This window comes from Gymnoscopelus microlampas (assembly GCF_963454915.1).
Source record: "Gymnoscopelus microlampas genome assembly, chromosome: 21".
In the NCBI taxonomy this organism is placed as follows: domain Eukaryota; kingdom Metazoa; phylum Chordata; class Actinopteri; order Myctophiformes; family Myctophidae; genus Gymnoscopelus; species Gymnoscopelus microlampas.
In genome coordinates, this window is record NC_139958.1 from 1,599,848 (window position 1) to 1,616,739 (window position 16,892).

At 44.4% G+C, this 16,892-nt stretch overlaps 1 protein-coding gene across 3 annotated transcripts in view; it reads left to right on the forward strand.

Annotated features, from left to right (window-relative positions):
- The window catches only part of myo5b (myosin VB), a 132,046-nt gene that overhangs the window by 100,956 nt on the left and 14,198 nt on the right, over positions 1-16,892 (forward strand). For all 3 annotated transcript variants that reach the window (XM_084046111.1, XM_084046110.1, XM_084046112.1), the window contains 4 exons: positions 1,520-1,718; positions 3,355-3,448; positions 6,390-6,557; positions 8,475-8,626. In XM_084046111.1, the coding sequence (XP_083902237.1) occupies positions 1,520-1,718; positions 3,355-3,448; positions 6,390-6,557; positions 8,475-8,626 (613 nt within the window). The remainder of the gene's footprint in view (positions 1-1,519; positions 1,719-3,354; positions 3,449-6,389; positions 6,558-8,474; positions 8,627-16,892) is intronic.

The following is a 16,892-nucleotide window of genomic DNA, read 5'->3' on the forward strand; positions in this document are numbered from 1 at the left end:
GTCTGTAGAGCTCTATTGTATGCTGCGTCCGGGTCCACTTGGTTAGAGCCTCTTTCTATGAAGCGGCTGGTGAGATCTGTAGCTTTAGATTCAAAGTCTATGGTGGAGAAGTTACAGTTAAGCCTAAGGCACAGGTATTGGCCAATAGGGATATTACTAATGAGTTGTTTAGAGTGTGTTTTTTGGTAAATAGTTGTGTCAAACAGACCATCAATGCCTTAGAAAACTGTGAGGTCTAACAAGTTGATTTCATTGTTGTTAAACTCCAAGGTAAAAGGTTAAGTACCTAGTGGTGGAGTTTACATACAGGAGGAACGCTTGCAGCTCATCTACGATGCCCCTCCAGATCAAGAGCACATCATCAATGTACCGACGCCATAGAACTAGTTTAGGGAGAAATATATTATTAACCCTTTAACTCATTCAGTGCCACATGACGTCTAAGACGTCCGTTTGTATCGCCTTTGTTAAGCCCTGAGCGCCACGTGACGTCATAAAAAATAAATACAATTTTTTTTTTGAAAAAAAATGTCGGAATCCAAGATATCATGATTTGAAAAGTTGCTGCTCCATTCACTTCTTGTTTAACTTCTTACTGAAAAAGAATGTATCTCGGCTCCTAAGCACTTTTTTTTTTACAATGAATCTTTGGCTCTGGCACTGGGACAACACAACCAGAAATAAGTCACCAAACATGTTTGGAAGTGAAATATCCCTTTACTGTAAGTGATATGGTTGTGTGGTCTATCCAGGGTGTTGGAGGCCAGACTACAGTATAAGATAGATGGCATACGGGGCAACTGGCGGCCTGGGGGCCACATGTCACTTACAGCGGCCTGCAGGTTAATATCAGAATAGTGATATATTATTGATTTCAGCTGTTATGATTCCTAACATGTAAACATGACCCGCTTTAATTACTTCAGTCTGTATTAGTAGCTTAATGACTAGTAATTCTATTGTCTTTTTTATGTCCAATGTATTTGTATTTATTTGCATCTCTCTCTCTCTCTGTCTCTGTCTCTGTCTCTGTCTCCCTCCCTCTCCTTCTCCCTCCCTCTCTCTCTCTCTCCCTCTCCCTCTCTCTCTGTCTCTCCCTCTCCTTCTCCCTCCCTCTCTCTCTCTCTCCCTCTCCCTCTCTCTCTGTCTCTCCCTCTCCTTCTCCCTCCCTCTCTCTCTCTCTCTCTCCCTCCCTCTCTCTCTGTCTCTGTCTCCCTCCCTCTCCTTCTCCCTCCCTCTCTCTCTCTCTCCCTCTCCCTCTCTCTCTGTCTCTCCCTCTCCTTCTCCCTCCCTCTCTCTCTCTCTCTCTCCCTCCCTCTCTCTCTGTCTCTGTCTCCCTCCCTCTCCCTCTCCCTCCCTCTCCCCCCCCTCTCTCCCTCTCTCCCTCTCCCTCTCTCTCCCTCTCTCTCTCTCTCTCTCTCTCTCTCTCTCTCTCTCTCTCTCTCTCTCTCTCTCTCTCTCTCTCTCTCTCTCTCTCTCTCTCTCTCTCTCTCTCTCTCTCTCTCTCTCTCTCTCTCAGGGTGTTGGAGGTCAGACTCCAGTCTCAGGTCAGACAGCATAAGGATGAGCTGGAGGCTCTCCACACACAGATAGAGCTGCTGAAGGACCACCTGGAGAAGAAACAGGAGCTGCTCAGCTACACCATGTCTCTGTCCCCAGAGGCCCAAGTAGAGTACAGCATCCAGCAGGAGATCACCAGGCTGACCAATGACAACCTGGTGAGTTATAGACTGACCAATGACAACCTGGTGAGTTATAGACTGACCAATGACAACCTGGTGAGTAGAATATAGACTGACCAATGACAACCTGGTGAGTAGAATATAGACTGACCAATGACAACCTGGTGAGTAGAATATAGACTGACCAATGACAACCTGGTGAGTTATAGACTGACCAATGACAGCCTGGTGAGTAGAACGCATCACTACCAGACTGACCAATGACAGCCTGGTGAGTAGAATATAGACTGACCAATGACAGCCTGGTGAGTAGAACGCATCACTACCAGGCTGACCAATGACAGCCTGGTGAGTAGAACGCATCACTACCAGACTGACCAATGACAGCCTGGTGAGTAGAATATAGACTGACCAATGACAGCCTGGTGAGTAGAATATAGACTGACCAATGACAGCCCGGTGAGTAGAACGCATCACAGTGGTGTAAAGTAACTAAGTACATTTACGCAAGCCCTGTACTTAAGTAGAATTTTGAGGTATTTTTTTTACTTTACTGGAGTAGGCCTATTTACAATTTTAAGCACTTTTAAATAGTGTACTTTTACTCCACTACATGTATTTGAAAACTTTAGTTACTAGTTACTTTGCTGATATACATTATTATATTATAAAACACACATTAACCACTTCAGCCCTATTTTATACATAGGCTATTTGAAAATAGCAGATCTAGAAGCTCATAGCGCGTCGCGATGCGATGCGTTGTGAGCTTGTAGATCTACTTCTTTCAAACATTTTAGTACTTTTACTTTTGATACTTACTTTTGATCAATATAACAATAGATAAACAGTATAGAGACTATTATGTGCCATATATATATAGTGTATATATATTCAGGCACATAATAGTCTCTATACTGTTTATCTCATGTTGTGGCCCCACACTGTGCACTGCCCAGTGGAAGTACTTCTGTAGCCTACTGTGATCAGTCTGGTGAAGTGCAAGATTACCTCCAGACGCGCGTGTGCGCACACACACACACACACACACACACACACACACACACACACACACACACACACACACACACACACACACACACGACACATTTCATAACTCCATAGCCAGTCCACCGCAGCTGAAAACCCCAGCGGGCGGTCCATGCTCTAGAGCAGTGGTTCTCAAACTTTTTTTCATGTCAAGGACCCCCACATTGACACTTATTAGCCCAGGGACCCCCATTTGAAAAGATATGCCAGCGACCCCCTATAAGAGACGATTTTACGGCTCTAGCAGTGATTTTCAACCATTTTAATTTCAAGGACCCCCAGTTTGACATGCATTAGGGCTACGGACCCTCATTTAATGGCATTTATATCTCTAGGACCCCAATTTATGTTGTAAAATCAATGTCAATGTAACTCTGAGAGTGTACAAATGGAACCAAATGGACCCGTTAGGGTCCATTTGGTTCCATTTGTACACTCTCAGAGTTACAGACCCATAAGGGTCCATTTGGTGCCTAATCTATCATTTAGCTGGGGACCCCCTGGAACTCCCTCAAGGACCCCTGGGGGTCCCCGGACCCCACTTTTTTAATAGCTTAGCGATAGCGCCCCCCGGCGGAAGATTTCAAATATGGTTGTTTTCTTTTTTCTGCCCGTCCTGCAGGACCTCAAGGAGCTGGTGGAGAAACTGGAGAAGAACGAGAGAAAGTTAAAGAAACAGCTGAGGATCTACATGAAGAAAGTCCAGGAGTTAGAAGGTAGGAAGATGAACTCCATCACAACATGAAGCTCTACTGAACATGAAGATCAGTCCTGTGTTCCTCCAGTCCATATCCTGATTAGACACATTCCATCACTCAAACCTCCATCCTCACGTCCTCCACTCCAGTGTTCATTTAGTCGACTTAAACTAAGACAAAGAATGTTCGTCGACTACATTTTTTCACTGACAAAAACTAAATAAAAACTAAATACAAACTAAATAAAAACTAAATATAAACTAAGCTATGATGAGTAAAACTGAGATTAAATATATTGACAATTTTGTCAACAAATAAAAACTAGACTAAAATAGGGGAGGGACTAGTGGAGAAGAGATCCAGTAGATCTAAAACACAAGTCATTTTATGTTTGGTTGCGCTCGGGTGTTGCGCTCTGAAAATAGCAGATCTACAAGCTCACAAGCTTGTGAGCTTGTAGATCGGCTATTTTCAGCATGCAACCAAGTGTAAAATTACAGCCATTACGACGCCAAAATACATTTTTGTCGACTAAATCAACTGTAGATTTAGTCGACTAAAACTAGACACAAACTAAAACATTTCATTATGACTAAAAGTTAATGGAATTTTATTAAAAAACTGTCTAAAACTAAAAGTCAACACTGCTCCACTGGCGTCGCTTCCTCACGCCTCAGAGTGAGGAGGCGAGGATGGAGGAAACGGGGGGGTAACACAGGTATAGGTCACGCATCCCCACCCCCCAAAAAAAGAAGGAAAACAAACATCCACAAAGGAGACATGAGGGATACACTCGTATTCTTGGTCATTGCTGATCCTTGCTCTGTGGTCACAACTGCAGCCTCGGCTGCGCCTCGGTGGTTAATCGCCCTGTCGGGCTTTAAATTTCAATAATGACTGCCTCCCCATGCATTATCCCGCTTATTACACGGCTACTTAATAAATACATAAATGAATTTACCCAAAAGTAACAACAAAACGAAGTATTTCCTTGCTTATGGCAATGAAAGTATTCCATAAGTAGCCTATTGGGCTGGGCGGAGTTTGCCTCGGAAAACAAATGACAAAATAGAAAAAAACTCGCCCCAAAACACACTCGCCCCCCATTCTATATACTGCCGATTTGCCTGTTATACCGCCGGATTTGCCCCGGGGCGACTGTGTTTTGGGGCGAGCGTTTTGGTATTTCCCCCGTAGCCACGATAAACAAGGAAGTGCAGTGGATCAAATAGAATCACTTTTCGGTTATTGCATCGTCTATTTCTCACTTCAAATGTTTTCAAAAACATTCTTGAGAGCAACGTTTAGTTGTAAATGACATTGGTTGTTTGTTTACATGGCTGTCATGTTGGATAAAGCATAAAACAAAGCAGCGGAGGTTGATATGAGCAGGTGTTCTGAGTCTCTGATTACACAGCGGTCCGTTATAGAGCTCATCGGTCATTATCGAGAAATAATGACCGATGACTGACCAATCAGAATCGAGCATTCAACCAAGCCGTGTAATAATCCTGTTTAGTGTTTCATTAGCGCGATCGTGACTAAATAGTCTGCAGCATGTAGCGACGGCACACGTTATCACCCGGAGGGTACTACCAAGCCACGCTCTGACCATCCTCAAGTCAAACACCAAATGCCTTGATAGGAGCTTTCTCCACTCTGCTATTAACATGGAACAGCCTTCCCCCTGTGGTTGTTGGAGACATTACATCAAGTAGTATTCATGCCTTTAAGAAGAGGCTGAACAAACACCTCCTCAGTATGTGACTGTAATCCCATGAAGCTCAAGGACATTAAATCATCAAACATTCAGTTTATTCACACCCCTGACTGAGTAGCTGCAGATCAGTGATAGGTTCTTTGAATGTATTTTTCATAAAGCCTGTATCTGCAAAAGCTTAATAATAAAAATAAAAAAACACACGTTGAAAGGCAAAGATAAAGATAGCAAGGATTCAACAGTGATGTCACTGTTATGATTGATTGATTGATTGATTGATTATTTTATTGTGCAAAACATGTCAAACAGCACAGTTACATTTAAAATATTTTGTCTGAAAGGTTCATTCAAAAAAGTCCTTGCGGTTTTGTTTCCAATGAGGTCCTTGGTATTCAGTCATATAGTCATATATATATAGTGCACGGACGAAGCTGTTTATAAACCACAGTGACATCACTGACGAATCCTTGGTATCTTCATGTGACCGACTCAACTTTTCTCTTTGGAAAATCCTGGCGACACAAGCAGTGGTGGAAAACGTACTCAAATTCTTTACTTAAGTAAAAGTACCAATACTGCAATATAAAATACGTTACAAGTAAAAGTCCAGAATTAAAAATTTACTTGAGTAAAAGTACAAAAGTATTGGCATCAAAATGCACTTAAAGTACCAAAAGTAAAAGTACTAAATATTTGAAAATAGCAGATCTACAAGCTCCAGGTGAGCAGAGGACAGGAGCATAGCTTCAGTGCAAGACTTATCGCTGAGCAAGTCATTGTGTGACACTGATGGTTTGCTAGTTGCAATTTCGTGTCACCGGTGTGAAAACTAAACATTCTAAACGACAATTTCACTCACATATTTTCCAAGCGATATTGTATTTCTGACCAATTGTTTTCTCAAATATTCCTCCAAATGAGTGTGAGGTCTTGACTGTGTTTATTAAATATGTAAAATCACTGTAATTTATGGTAGCATACATCTCATAATAAGCAAGGTGTACTTAGTTACTTTCCACCACTCGACACAAGGTTATACTGTAGATTCACGGCTGGGAAAACTTGGAATTCCGGCCGCCTTCTGGCGGACCGGTGGTACATGTACCACGGACCGTGGACCGGTGGTACATGTCCCACGGACCGTGGACCGGTGGTACATGTCCCACGGACCGGTGGTTGCATGGGAACCCCTGGTTTAGACTGACGCCAGGTTCATGGTCTACCCGTGTGTCCCTCCAGTGTCCCACCACCAGCAGCAGCAGCAGCAGTCAGCGGTCAGTCCGTCGGGTAAAGGACGTCCAGAGCTCAGTCGTCAGGTGACTCTGCAGAGAAAAGAGAAGGACTTTGAAGGAATGTTGGAGTACAGCAAAGAGGACGAGGCTCTGCTGGTCAAGACCCTGGTTACTGGTATGTTTAACATCATTCTAGTTATTATTGTGTATTTCAGACATAAGGTGCAGTGTGTGTGTGTGTTAGAGATGCGCGGATCGCGGTTTTAGCCGCGGTTGCCGCAGTTAACCGCGGTTTGGGTGGATTCGGGTCAATCAAATATAATTATGAATTAATATCGGATAAACCGCGGGTGAAATATTGCGGTAAATAAATGAATGACATCTAATCAGTGATGTTGCTAGGTTTTCAATGTAATGGGTCCTGGGATGCAAGGGTGGTCTTTTAGATGGGTCCCAGGGACATTTTATGGGTCCCACAAAAATGCACAGCGTTTAACTCGTGTTTCATCTTATATGGTTATATTCATGTAGAACATGTATCTGAAAGAAAAGTACACAATTCCAAATCCGACAACTAGTACTTGTAGTACTTGATTTGGGTTTAGAAAATAGGCTTGCTATTTTCTGTTGCCCTGCAGCAGGCTTGAGAATCTTTTTTGGTGCCATTTTACACTAACATTATTTTTTTTTCTTTTATTTGTATAGTTTATTTTTAATTCACGTTTGTTGTTTTCAAACGTGTTAACCATCAGGTCTGCTACGGGTCTAGGTCATGGCAGAGACGTCACTTTTCAACTCCGCAACAGACGGCCCTTGTTTGTGTGTGTTACACGCAAAATCGTTACCCAAAGAATTCGGTCTGAGCAATGAGCATGCGCAAAATGGCGGCTCCCATGGATCCTTATTATTATCATTTGTATCGTCTTTCTAAGACTATTTCTACGTGGATTTTATCGTTTATAAAGTAGGATAAAGTAGGATGTGGCCATGCAAAATGGTGGTGTCCCATGGATTTGTAAAATATTCGCGGTAAAAAAAATATTTTACCGCGAATTATTTTCTTTTTTTTTTTTTGTTGGTGACAATTGTAGTGCGTCCCAGGACGCACCGATGGTGCCATGAATGCGTCCTTTTTCAATATGGTGCGTCAGAGACGCAGGACGCAGGCCTATGAGCATCTCTGTCTAATAGACCCCTTAACAGACGACGTCATACTGGCTGCGTGCAGCCAGTATGCGCGCAACGAAACCCATTATATCAGGTCTCGTTAGGACGCGTCTCACTAGCCAACACACACAAGAGGGGGTTGGGGTGTGCTGAAACCAGTGCACCCCGAAACAGGTTGGGAATTGATTGCGTGAAACAATCACCTGTGCGTCCAGGCTCAATGTTAGTAAACAAATAATTGGTCTATATATCTATCCATAAAATAGCTAAATCTCTGCGTGCTTTTGTCTGTGTGAGTGTGTAGAGCAGCCTCTGTGCGATGCGATCACAAAATGCATTGATTTAGCCTATGGAATCTCGGTGCGTCTTTTTTCTTTTTTTTAAACCGGTAGCGCAGCAGAGCAGTGCTCTGTATGTTGGATGCCGCATCTATGTTGGATGTGGATGCCTGTATGTTGGATGCTGCACGGAGTCTGTATGTTGAGCGCAGCAGAGCAGTGCGCTCTGTATGTTCAGCGCAGCACCGGTTTAAAAAAGAAAAGACGCACCGACATTCCATAGGCTAAATCAATGCATTTTGTGATCACATCGCACGGCACAGCACAACTAATACTAAAACTAACGGGGAATACCAGAAAATAATAATATTTTGACATACGGGAAAAACGGTTGGTGCGGATGTTTAAATTGGATAATATAATTATTGCGGTTGGATAACGGGCGGATAATTAATTTGTACATGCGGATTCGGGTGACGTGAGAGGCCATCCGCGCATCTCTAGTGTGTGTGTGTGTATGTGTGTGTGTGTTAATGTGTAGTTATTATTGTGTATTCCAGACATAAGGTGCAGTGTGTGTGTGTGTGTGTGTGTGTGTGTGTGTGTGTGTGTTTGTGTTAATGTGTAGTTATTATTGTGTATTTCAGACATAAGGTGCAGTGCGGTCTCGGCCACAGTGCCGTGTCTTCCAGCCTACATCCTGTTTATGGTCATCAGACACGCTGATTACATCAACGATGACCAGAAGATAGAGGCTCTGCTCACCTCCACCATCAACGCCATCAAGAAGGTGCTCAAGGTAACGGACCCCCCACTCCATTTATTAACAGTAAGATAGAGGACCCCCCACTCCATTTATTAACAGTAAGGTAGAGGACCCCCCACTCCATTTAGTAACAGTAAGGTAGAGGACCCCCCACTCCATTTATTAACAGTAAGGTAGAGGACCCCCCACTCCATTTAGTAACAGTAAGGTAGAGGACCCCCCACTCCATTTATTAAGAGTAAGGTAGAGGACCCCCCCACTCCATTTATTAACAGTAAGGTAGAGGACCCCCCACTCCATTTAGTAACAGTAAGATAGAGGACCCCCCACTCCATTTATTAACAGTAAGGTAGAGGACCCCTTGGATCTGATGTTAACCTTTACAGTCTGACCCATTATATTGTTGGAACACAGTTCTTGTTTGACATAATGTAATGTAAGGCCCTCTTTACACGACGACGCTCTCTAGAGAAAACGGCTAAATAAAATATCAGTTTACACGGGAACAGCGTTATCGGGGGTTGAATCCACAACTAAGTGAAACCACCTTCCAGGGTGGAAAACACGCAGCCTCGCGTCTCCATCTAAACGTGTAATACAGCCTCACGTCTCCATCTAAACGTGTAATACAGCCTCATGTCTCCATCTAAACGTGTAATACAGCCTCATGTCTCCATCTAAACGTGTAATACAGCCTCACGTCTCCATCTAAACGTGCAGTACAGCCTCACGTCTCCATCTAAACGTGCAGTACAGCCTCATGTCTCCATCTAAACGTGCAGTACAGCCTCACGTCTCCATCTAAACGTGTAATACAGCCTCATGTCTCCATCTAAACGTGTAATACAGCCTCATGTCTCCATCTAAACGTGCAGTAAAGCCTCACGTCTCCATCTAAACGTGTATTACAGCCTCATGTCTCCATCTAAACGTGCAGTACAGCCTCATGTCTCCATCTAAACGTGTATTACAGCCTCACGTCTCCATCTAAACGTGCAGTACAGCCTCATGTCTCCATCTAAACGTGTATTACAGCCTCACGTCTCCATCTAAACGTGCAGTACAGCCTCACGTCTCCATCTAAACGTGTATTACAGCCTCACGTCTCCATCTAAACGTGTAATACAGCCTCGCGTCTCCATCTAAACGTGTAATACAGCCTCGCGTCTCCATCTAAACGTGTAATACAGCCTCATGTCTCCATCTAAACGTGTAATACAGCCTCGCGTCTCCATCTAAACGTGTAATACAGCCTCATGTCTCCATCTAAACGTGCAGTACAGCCTCACGTCTCCATCTAAACGTGTATTACAGCCTCACGTCTCCATCTAAACGTGTAATACAGCCTCATGTCTCCATATAAACGTGTAATACAGCCTCGCGTCTCCATCTAAACGTGTATTACAGCCTCATGTCTCCATCTAAACGTGCAGTACAGCCTCACGTCTCCATCTAAACGTGTATTACAGCCTCATGTCTCCATCTAAACGTGCAGTACAGCCTCATGTCTCCATCTAAACGTGCAGTACAGCCTCATGTCTCCATCTAAACGTGTAATACAGCCTCATGTCTCCATCTAAACGTGCAGTACAGCCTCATGTCTCCATCTAAACGTGTAGTACAGCCTCACGTCTCCATCTAAACGTGTAATACAGCCTCGCGTCTCCATCTAAACGTGTATTACAGCCTCACGTCTCCATCTAAACGTGTAATACAGCCTCGCGTCTCCATCTAAACGTGTATTACAGCCTCATGTCTCCATCTAAACGTGTAATACAGCCTCATGTCTCCATCTAAACGTGTATTACAGCCTCACGTCTCCATCTAAACGTGTAATACAGCCTCATGTCTCCATCTAAACGTGCAGTACAGCCTCACGTCTCCATATAAACGTGCAGTACAGCCTCATGTCTCCATCTAAACGTGTAGTACAGCCTCACGTCTCCATCTAAACGTGTAATACAGCCTCGCGTCTCCATCTAAACGTGTATTACAGCCTCACGTCTCCATCTAAACGTGTAATACAGCCTCGCGTCTCCATCTAAACGTGTATTACAGCCTCATGTCTCCATCTAAACGTGTAATACAGCCTCATGTCTCCATCTAAACGTGTATTACAGCCTCACGTCTCCATCTAAACGTGTAATACAGCCTCACGTCTCCATCTAAACGTGTAATACAGCCTCATGTCTCCATCTAAACGTGCAGTACAGCCTCACGTCTCCATCTAAACGTGTATTACAGCCTCATGTCTCCATCCAAACGTGCAGTACAGCCTCATGTCTCCATCTAAACGTGTATTACAGCCTCACGTCTCCATCTAAACGTGCAGTACAGCCTCATGTCTCCATCTAAACGTGTATTACAGCCTCACGTCTCCATCTAAACGTGCAGTACAGCCTCATGTCTCCATCTAAACGTGTAGTACAGCCTCACGTCTCCATCTAAACGTGTATTACAGCCTCACGTCTCCATCTAAACGTGTAATACAGCCTCGCGTCTCCATCTAAACGTGTAATACAGCCTCGCGTCTCCATCTAAACGTGTAATACAGCCTCATGTCTCCATCTAAACGTGCAGTACAGCCTCACGTCTCCATCTAAACGTGTATTACAGCCTCACGTCTCCATCTAAACGTGTAATACAGCCTCATGTCTCCATATAAACGTGTAATACAGCCTCGCGTCTCCATCTAAACGTGTATTACAGCCTCATGTCTCCATCTAAACGTGCAGTACAGCCTCACGTCTCCATCTAAACGTGTATTACAGCCTCACGTCTCCATCTAAACGTGTAATACAGCCTCGCGTCTCCATCTAAACGTGTAATACAGCCTCATGTCTCCATCTAAACGTGCAGTACAGCCTCACGTCTCCATCTAAACGTGCAGTACAGCCTCGCGTCTCCATCTAAACGTGTAATACAGCCTCGCGTCTCCATCTAAACGTGTAATACAGCCTCATGTCTCCATCTAAACGTGCAGTACAGCCTCATGTCTCCATCTAAACGTGCAGTACAGCCTCACGTCTCCATCTAAACGTGTAATACAGCCTCATGTCTCCATCTAAACGTGCAGTACAGCCTCATGTCTCCATCTAAACGTGTAATACAGCCTCGCGTCTCCATCTAAACGTGTATTACAGCCTCATGTCTCCATCTAAACGTGCAGTACAGCCTCACGTCTCCATCTAAACGTGCAGTACAGCCTCGTGTCTCCATCTAAACGTGTAATACAGCCTCATGTCTCCATCTAAACGTGTATTACAGCCTCGCGTCTCCATCTAAACGTGCAGTACAGCCTCATGTCTCCATCTAAACGTGCAGTACAGCCTCATGTCTCCATCTAAACGTGTATTACAGCCTCATGTCTCCATCTAAACGTGTATTACAGCCTCATGTCTCCATCTAAACGTGCAGTACAGCCTCATGTCTCCATCTAAACGTGTAATACAGCCTCATGTCTCCATCTAAACGTGTATTACAGCCTCATGTCTCCATCTAAACGTGCAGTACAGCCTCATGTCTCCATCTAAACGTGTAGTACAGCCTCATGTCTCCATCTAAACGTGTAGTACAGCCTCATGTCTCCATCTAAACGTGCAGTACAGCCTCATGTCTCCATCTAAACGTGTATTACAGCCTCATGTCTCCATCTAAACGTGCAGTACAGCCTCATGTCTCCATCTAAACGTGTAGTACAGCCTCATGTCTCCATCTAAACGTGCAGTACAGCCTCATGTCTCCATCTAAACGTGTAATACAGCCTCATGTCTCCATCTAAACGTGTAATACAGCCTCATGTCTCCATCTAAACGTGTATTACAGCCTCATGTCTCCATCTAAACGTGCAGTACAGCCTCATGTCTCCATCTAAACGTGTAGTACAGCCTCATGTCTCCATCTAAACGTGCAGTACAGCCTCATGTCTCCATCTAAACGTGTAGTACAGCCTCATGTCTCCATCTAAACGTGCAGTACAGCCTCATGTCTCCATCTAAACGTGTAATACAGCCTCATGTCTCCATCTAAACGTGTATTACAGCCTCATGTCTCCATCTAAACGTGTAGTACAGCCTCATGTCTCCATCTAAACGTGTATTACAGCCTCATGTCTCCATCTAAACGTGTAATACAGCCTCATGTCTCCATCTAAACGTGTAATACAGCCTCATGTCTCCATCTAAACGTGTATTACAGCCTCATGTCTCCATCTAAACGTGCAGTACAGCCTCATGTCTCCATCTAAACGTGCAGTACAGCCTCATGTCTCCATCTAAACGTGCAGTACAGCCTCATGTCTCCATCTAAACGTGCAGTACAGCCTCATGTCTCCATCTAAACGTGCAGTACAGCCTCATGTCTCCATCTAAACGTGTAGTACAGCCTCATGTCTCCATCTAAACGTGTATTACAGCCTCACGTCTCCATCTAAACGTGTAGTACAGCCTCACGTCTCCATCTAAACGTGTATTACAGCCTCACGTCTCCATCTAAACGTGTAGTACAGCCTCATGTCTCCATCTAAACGTGTATTACAGCCTCATGTCTCCATCTAAACGTGCAGTACAGCCTCATGTCTCCATCTAAACGTGTAATACAGCCTCATGTCTCCATCTAAACGTGTATTACAGCCTCATGTCTCCATCTAAACGTGTAGTACAGCCTCATGTCTCCATCTAAACGTGTATTACAGCCTCATGTCTCCATCTAAACGTGTAATACAGCCTCATGTCTCCATCTAAACGTGTAATACAGCCTCATGTCTCCATCTAAACGTGCAGTACAGCCTCATGTCTCCATCTAAACGTGTATTACAGCCTCATGTCTCCATATAAACGTGCAGTACAGCCTCATGTCTCCATCTAAACGTGCAGTACAGCCTCACGTCTCCATCTAAACGTGTAGTACAGCCTCATGTCTCCATCTAAACGTGTATTACAGCCTCATGTCTCCATCTAAACGTGCAGTACAGCCTCACGTCTCCATCTAAACGTGTAGTACAGCCTCATGTCTCCATCTAAACGTGTATTACAGCCTCACGTCTCCATCTAAACGTGTATTACAGCCTCACGTCTCCATCTAAACGTGCAGTACAGCCTCGTGTCTCCATCTAAACGTGTAATACAGCCTCATGTCTCCATCTAAACGTGCAGTACAGCCTCATGTCTCCATCTAAACGTGTATTACAGCCTCATGTCTCCATCTAAACGTGCAGTACAGCCTCATGTCTCCATCTAAACGTGTAGTACAGCCTCATGTCTCCATCTAAACGTGCAGTACAGCCTCATGTCTCCATCTAAACGTGTAATACAGCCTCATGTCTCCATCTAAACGTGTAATACAGCCTCATGTCTCCATCTAAACGTGTATTACAGCCTCATGTCTCCATCTAAACGTGCAGTACAGCCTCATGTCTCCATCTAAACGTGTAATACAGCCTCATGTCTCCATCTAAACGTGCAGTACAGCCTCATGTCTCCATCTAAACGTGCAGTACAGCCTCATGTCTCCATCTAAACGTGTAGTACAGCCTCATGTCTCCATCTAAACGTGCAGTACAGCCTCATGTCTCCATCTAAACGTGTAATACAGCCTCATGTCTCCATCTAAACGTGTATTACAGCCTCATGTCTCCATCTAAACGTGTAGTACAGCCTCATGTCTCCATCTAAACGTGTATTACAGCCTCATGTCTCCATCTAAACGTGTAATACAGCCTCATGTCTCCATCTAAACGTGTAATACAGCCTCATGTCTCCATCTAAACGTGTATTACAGCCTCATGTCTCCATCTAAACGTGCAGTACAGCCTCATGTCTCCATCTAAACGTGCAGTACAGCCTCATGTCTCCATCTAAACGTGCAGTACAGCCTCATGTCTCCATCTAAACGTGTAGTACAGCCTCATGTCTCCATATAAACGTGCAGTACAGCCTCATGTCTCCATCTAAACGTGCAGTACAGCCTCATGTCTCCATCTAAACGTGTAGTACAGCCTCATGTCTCCATCTAAACGTGTATTACAGCCTCACGTCTCCATCTAAACGTGTAGTACAGCCTCACGTCTCCATCTAAACGTGTAGTACAGCCTCATGTCTCCATCTAAACGTGTATTACAGCCTCATGTCTCCATCTAAACGTGCAGTACAGCCTCATGTCTCTATCTAAACGTGTAATACAGCCTCATGTCTCCATCTAAACGTGTATTACAGCCTCATGTCTCCATCTAAACGTGTAGTACAGCCTCATGTCTCCATCTAAACGTGTATTACAGCCTCATGTCTCCATCTAAACGTGTAATACAGCCTCATGTCTCCATCTAAACGTGTAATACAGCCTCATGTCTCCATCTAAACGTGTATTACAGCCTCATGTCTCCATATAAACGTGCAGTACAGCCTCATGTCTCCATCTAAACGTGCAGTACAGCCTCACGTCTCCATCTAAACGTGTAGTACAGCCTCATGTCTCCATCTAAACGTGTATTACAGCCTCATGTCTCCATCTAAACGTGCAGTACAGCCTCACGTCTCCATCTAAACGTGTAGTACAGCCTCATGTCTCCATCTAAACGTGTATTACAGCCTCACGTCTCCATCTAAACGTGTATTACAGCCTCACGTCTCCATCTAAACGTGCAGTACAGCCTCACGTCTCCATCTAAACGTGTAGTACAGCCTCATGTCTCCATCTAAACGTGTATTACAGCCTCATGTCTCCATCTAAACGTGTAATACAGCCTCATGTCTCCATCTAAACGTGCAGTACAGCCTCATGTCTCCATCTAAACGTGTATTACAGCCTCATGTCTCCATCTAAACGTGTAATACAGCCTCATGTCTCCATCTAAACGTGTAATACAGCCTCGTGTCTCCATCTAAACGTGTAATACAGCCTCATGTCTCCATCTAAACGTGTATTACAGCCTCATGTCTCCATCTAAACGTGTAGTACAGCCTCATGTCTCCATCTAAACGTGCAGTACAGCCTCATGTCTCCATCTAAACGTGTATTACAGCCTCATGTCTCCATCTAAACGTGTAATACAGCCTCATGTCTCCATCTAAACGTGCAGTACAGCCTCATGTCTCCATCTAAACGTGTAATACAGCCTCATGTCTCCATCTAAACGTGTAATACAGCCTCATGTCTCCATCTAAACGTGCAGTACAGCCTCATGTCTCCATCTAAACGTGTATTACAGCCTCATGTCTCCATATAAACGTGCAGTACAGCCTCATGTCTCCATCTAAACGTGCAGTACAGCCTCATGTCTCCATCTAAACGTGTATTACAGCCTCATGTCTCCATCTAAACGTGTAATACAGCCTCATGTCTCCATCTAAACGTGCAGTACAGCCTCATGTCTCCATCTAAACGTGTAATACAGCCTCATGTCTCCATCTAAACGTGCAGTACAGCCTCACGTCTCCATCTAAACGTGTATTACAGCCTCACGTCTCCATCTAAACGTGCAGTACAGCCTCATGTCTCCATCTAAACGTGCAGTACAGCCTCATGTCTCCATCTAAACGTGCAGTACAGCCTCATGTCTCCATCTAAACGTGTATTACAGCCTCATGTCTCCATCTAAACGTGCAGTACAGCCTCACGTCTCCATCTAAACGTGTAGTACAGCCTCATGTCTCCATCTAAACGTGCAGTACAGCCTCATGTCTCCATCTAAACGTGCAGTACAGCCTCATGTCTCCATCTAAACGTGTATTACAGCCTCATGTCTCCATCTAAACGTGCAGTACAGCCTCACGTCTCCATCTAAACGTGCAGTACAGCCTCGTGTCTCCATCTAAACGTGTAATACAGCCTCATGTCTCCATCTAAACGTGTATTACAGCCTCGCGTCTCCATCTAAACGTGCAGTACAGCCTCATGTCTCCATCTAAACGTGTATTACAGCCTCATGTCTCCATCTAAACGTGCAGTACAGCCTCATGTCTCCATCTAAACGTGTAATACAGCCTCATGTCTCCATCTAAACGTGCAGTACAGCCTCATGTCTCCATCTAAACGTGTATTACAGCCTCATGTCTCCATCTAAACGTGTAATACAGCCTCATGTCTCCATCTAAACGTGTAATACAGCCTCATGTCTCCATCTAAACGTGCAGTACAGCCTCGTGTCTCCATCTAAACGTGCAGTACAGCCTCATGTCTCCATCTAAACGTGCAGTACAGCCTCATGTCTCCATCTAAACGTGTATTACAGCCTCATGTCTCCATCTAAACGTGCAGTACAGCCTCATGTCTCCATCTAAACGTGCAGTACAGCCTCATGTCT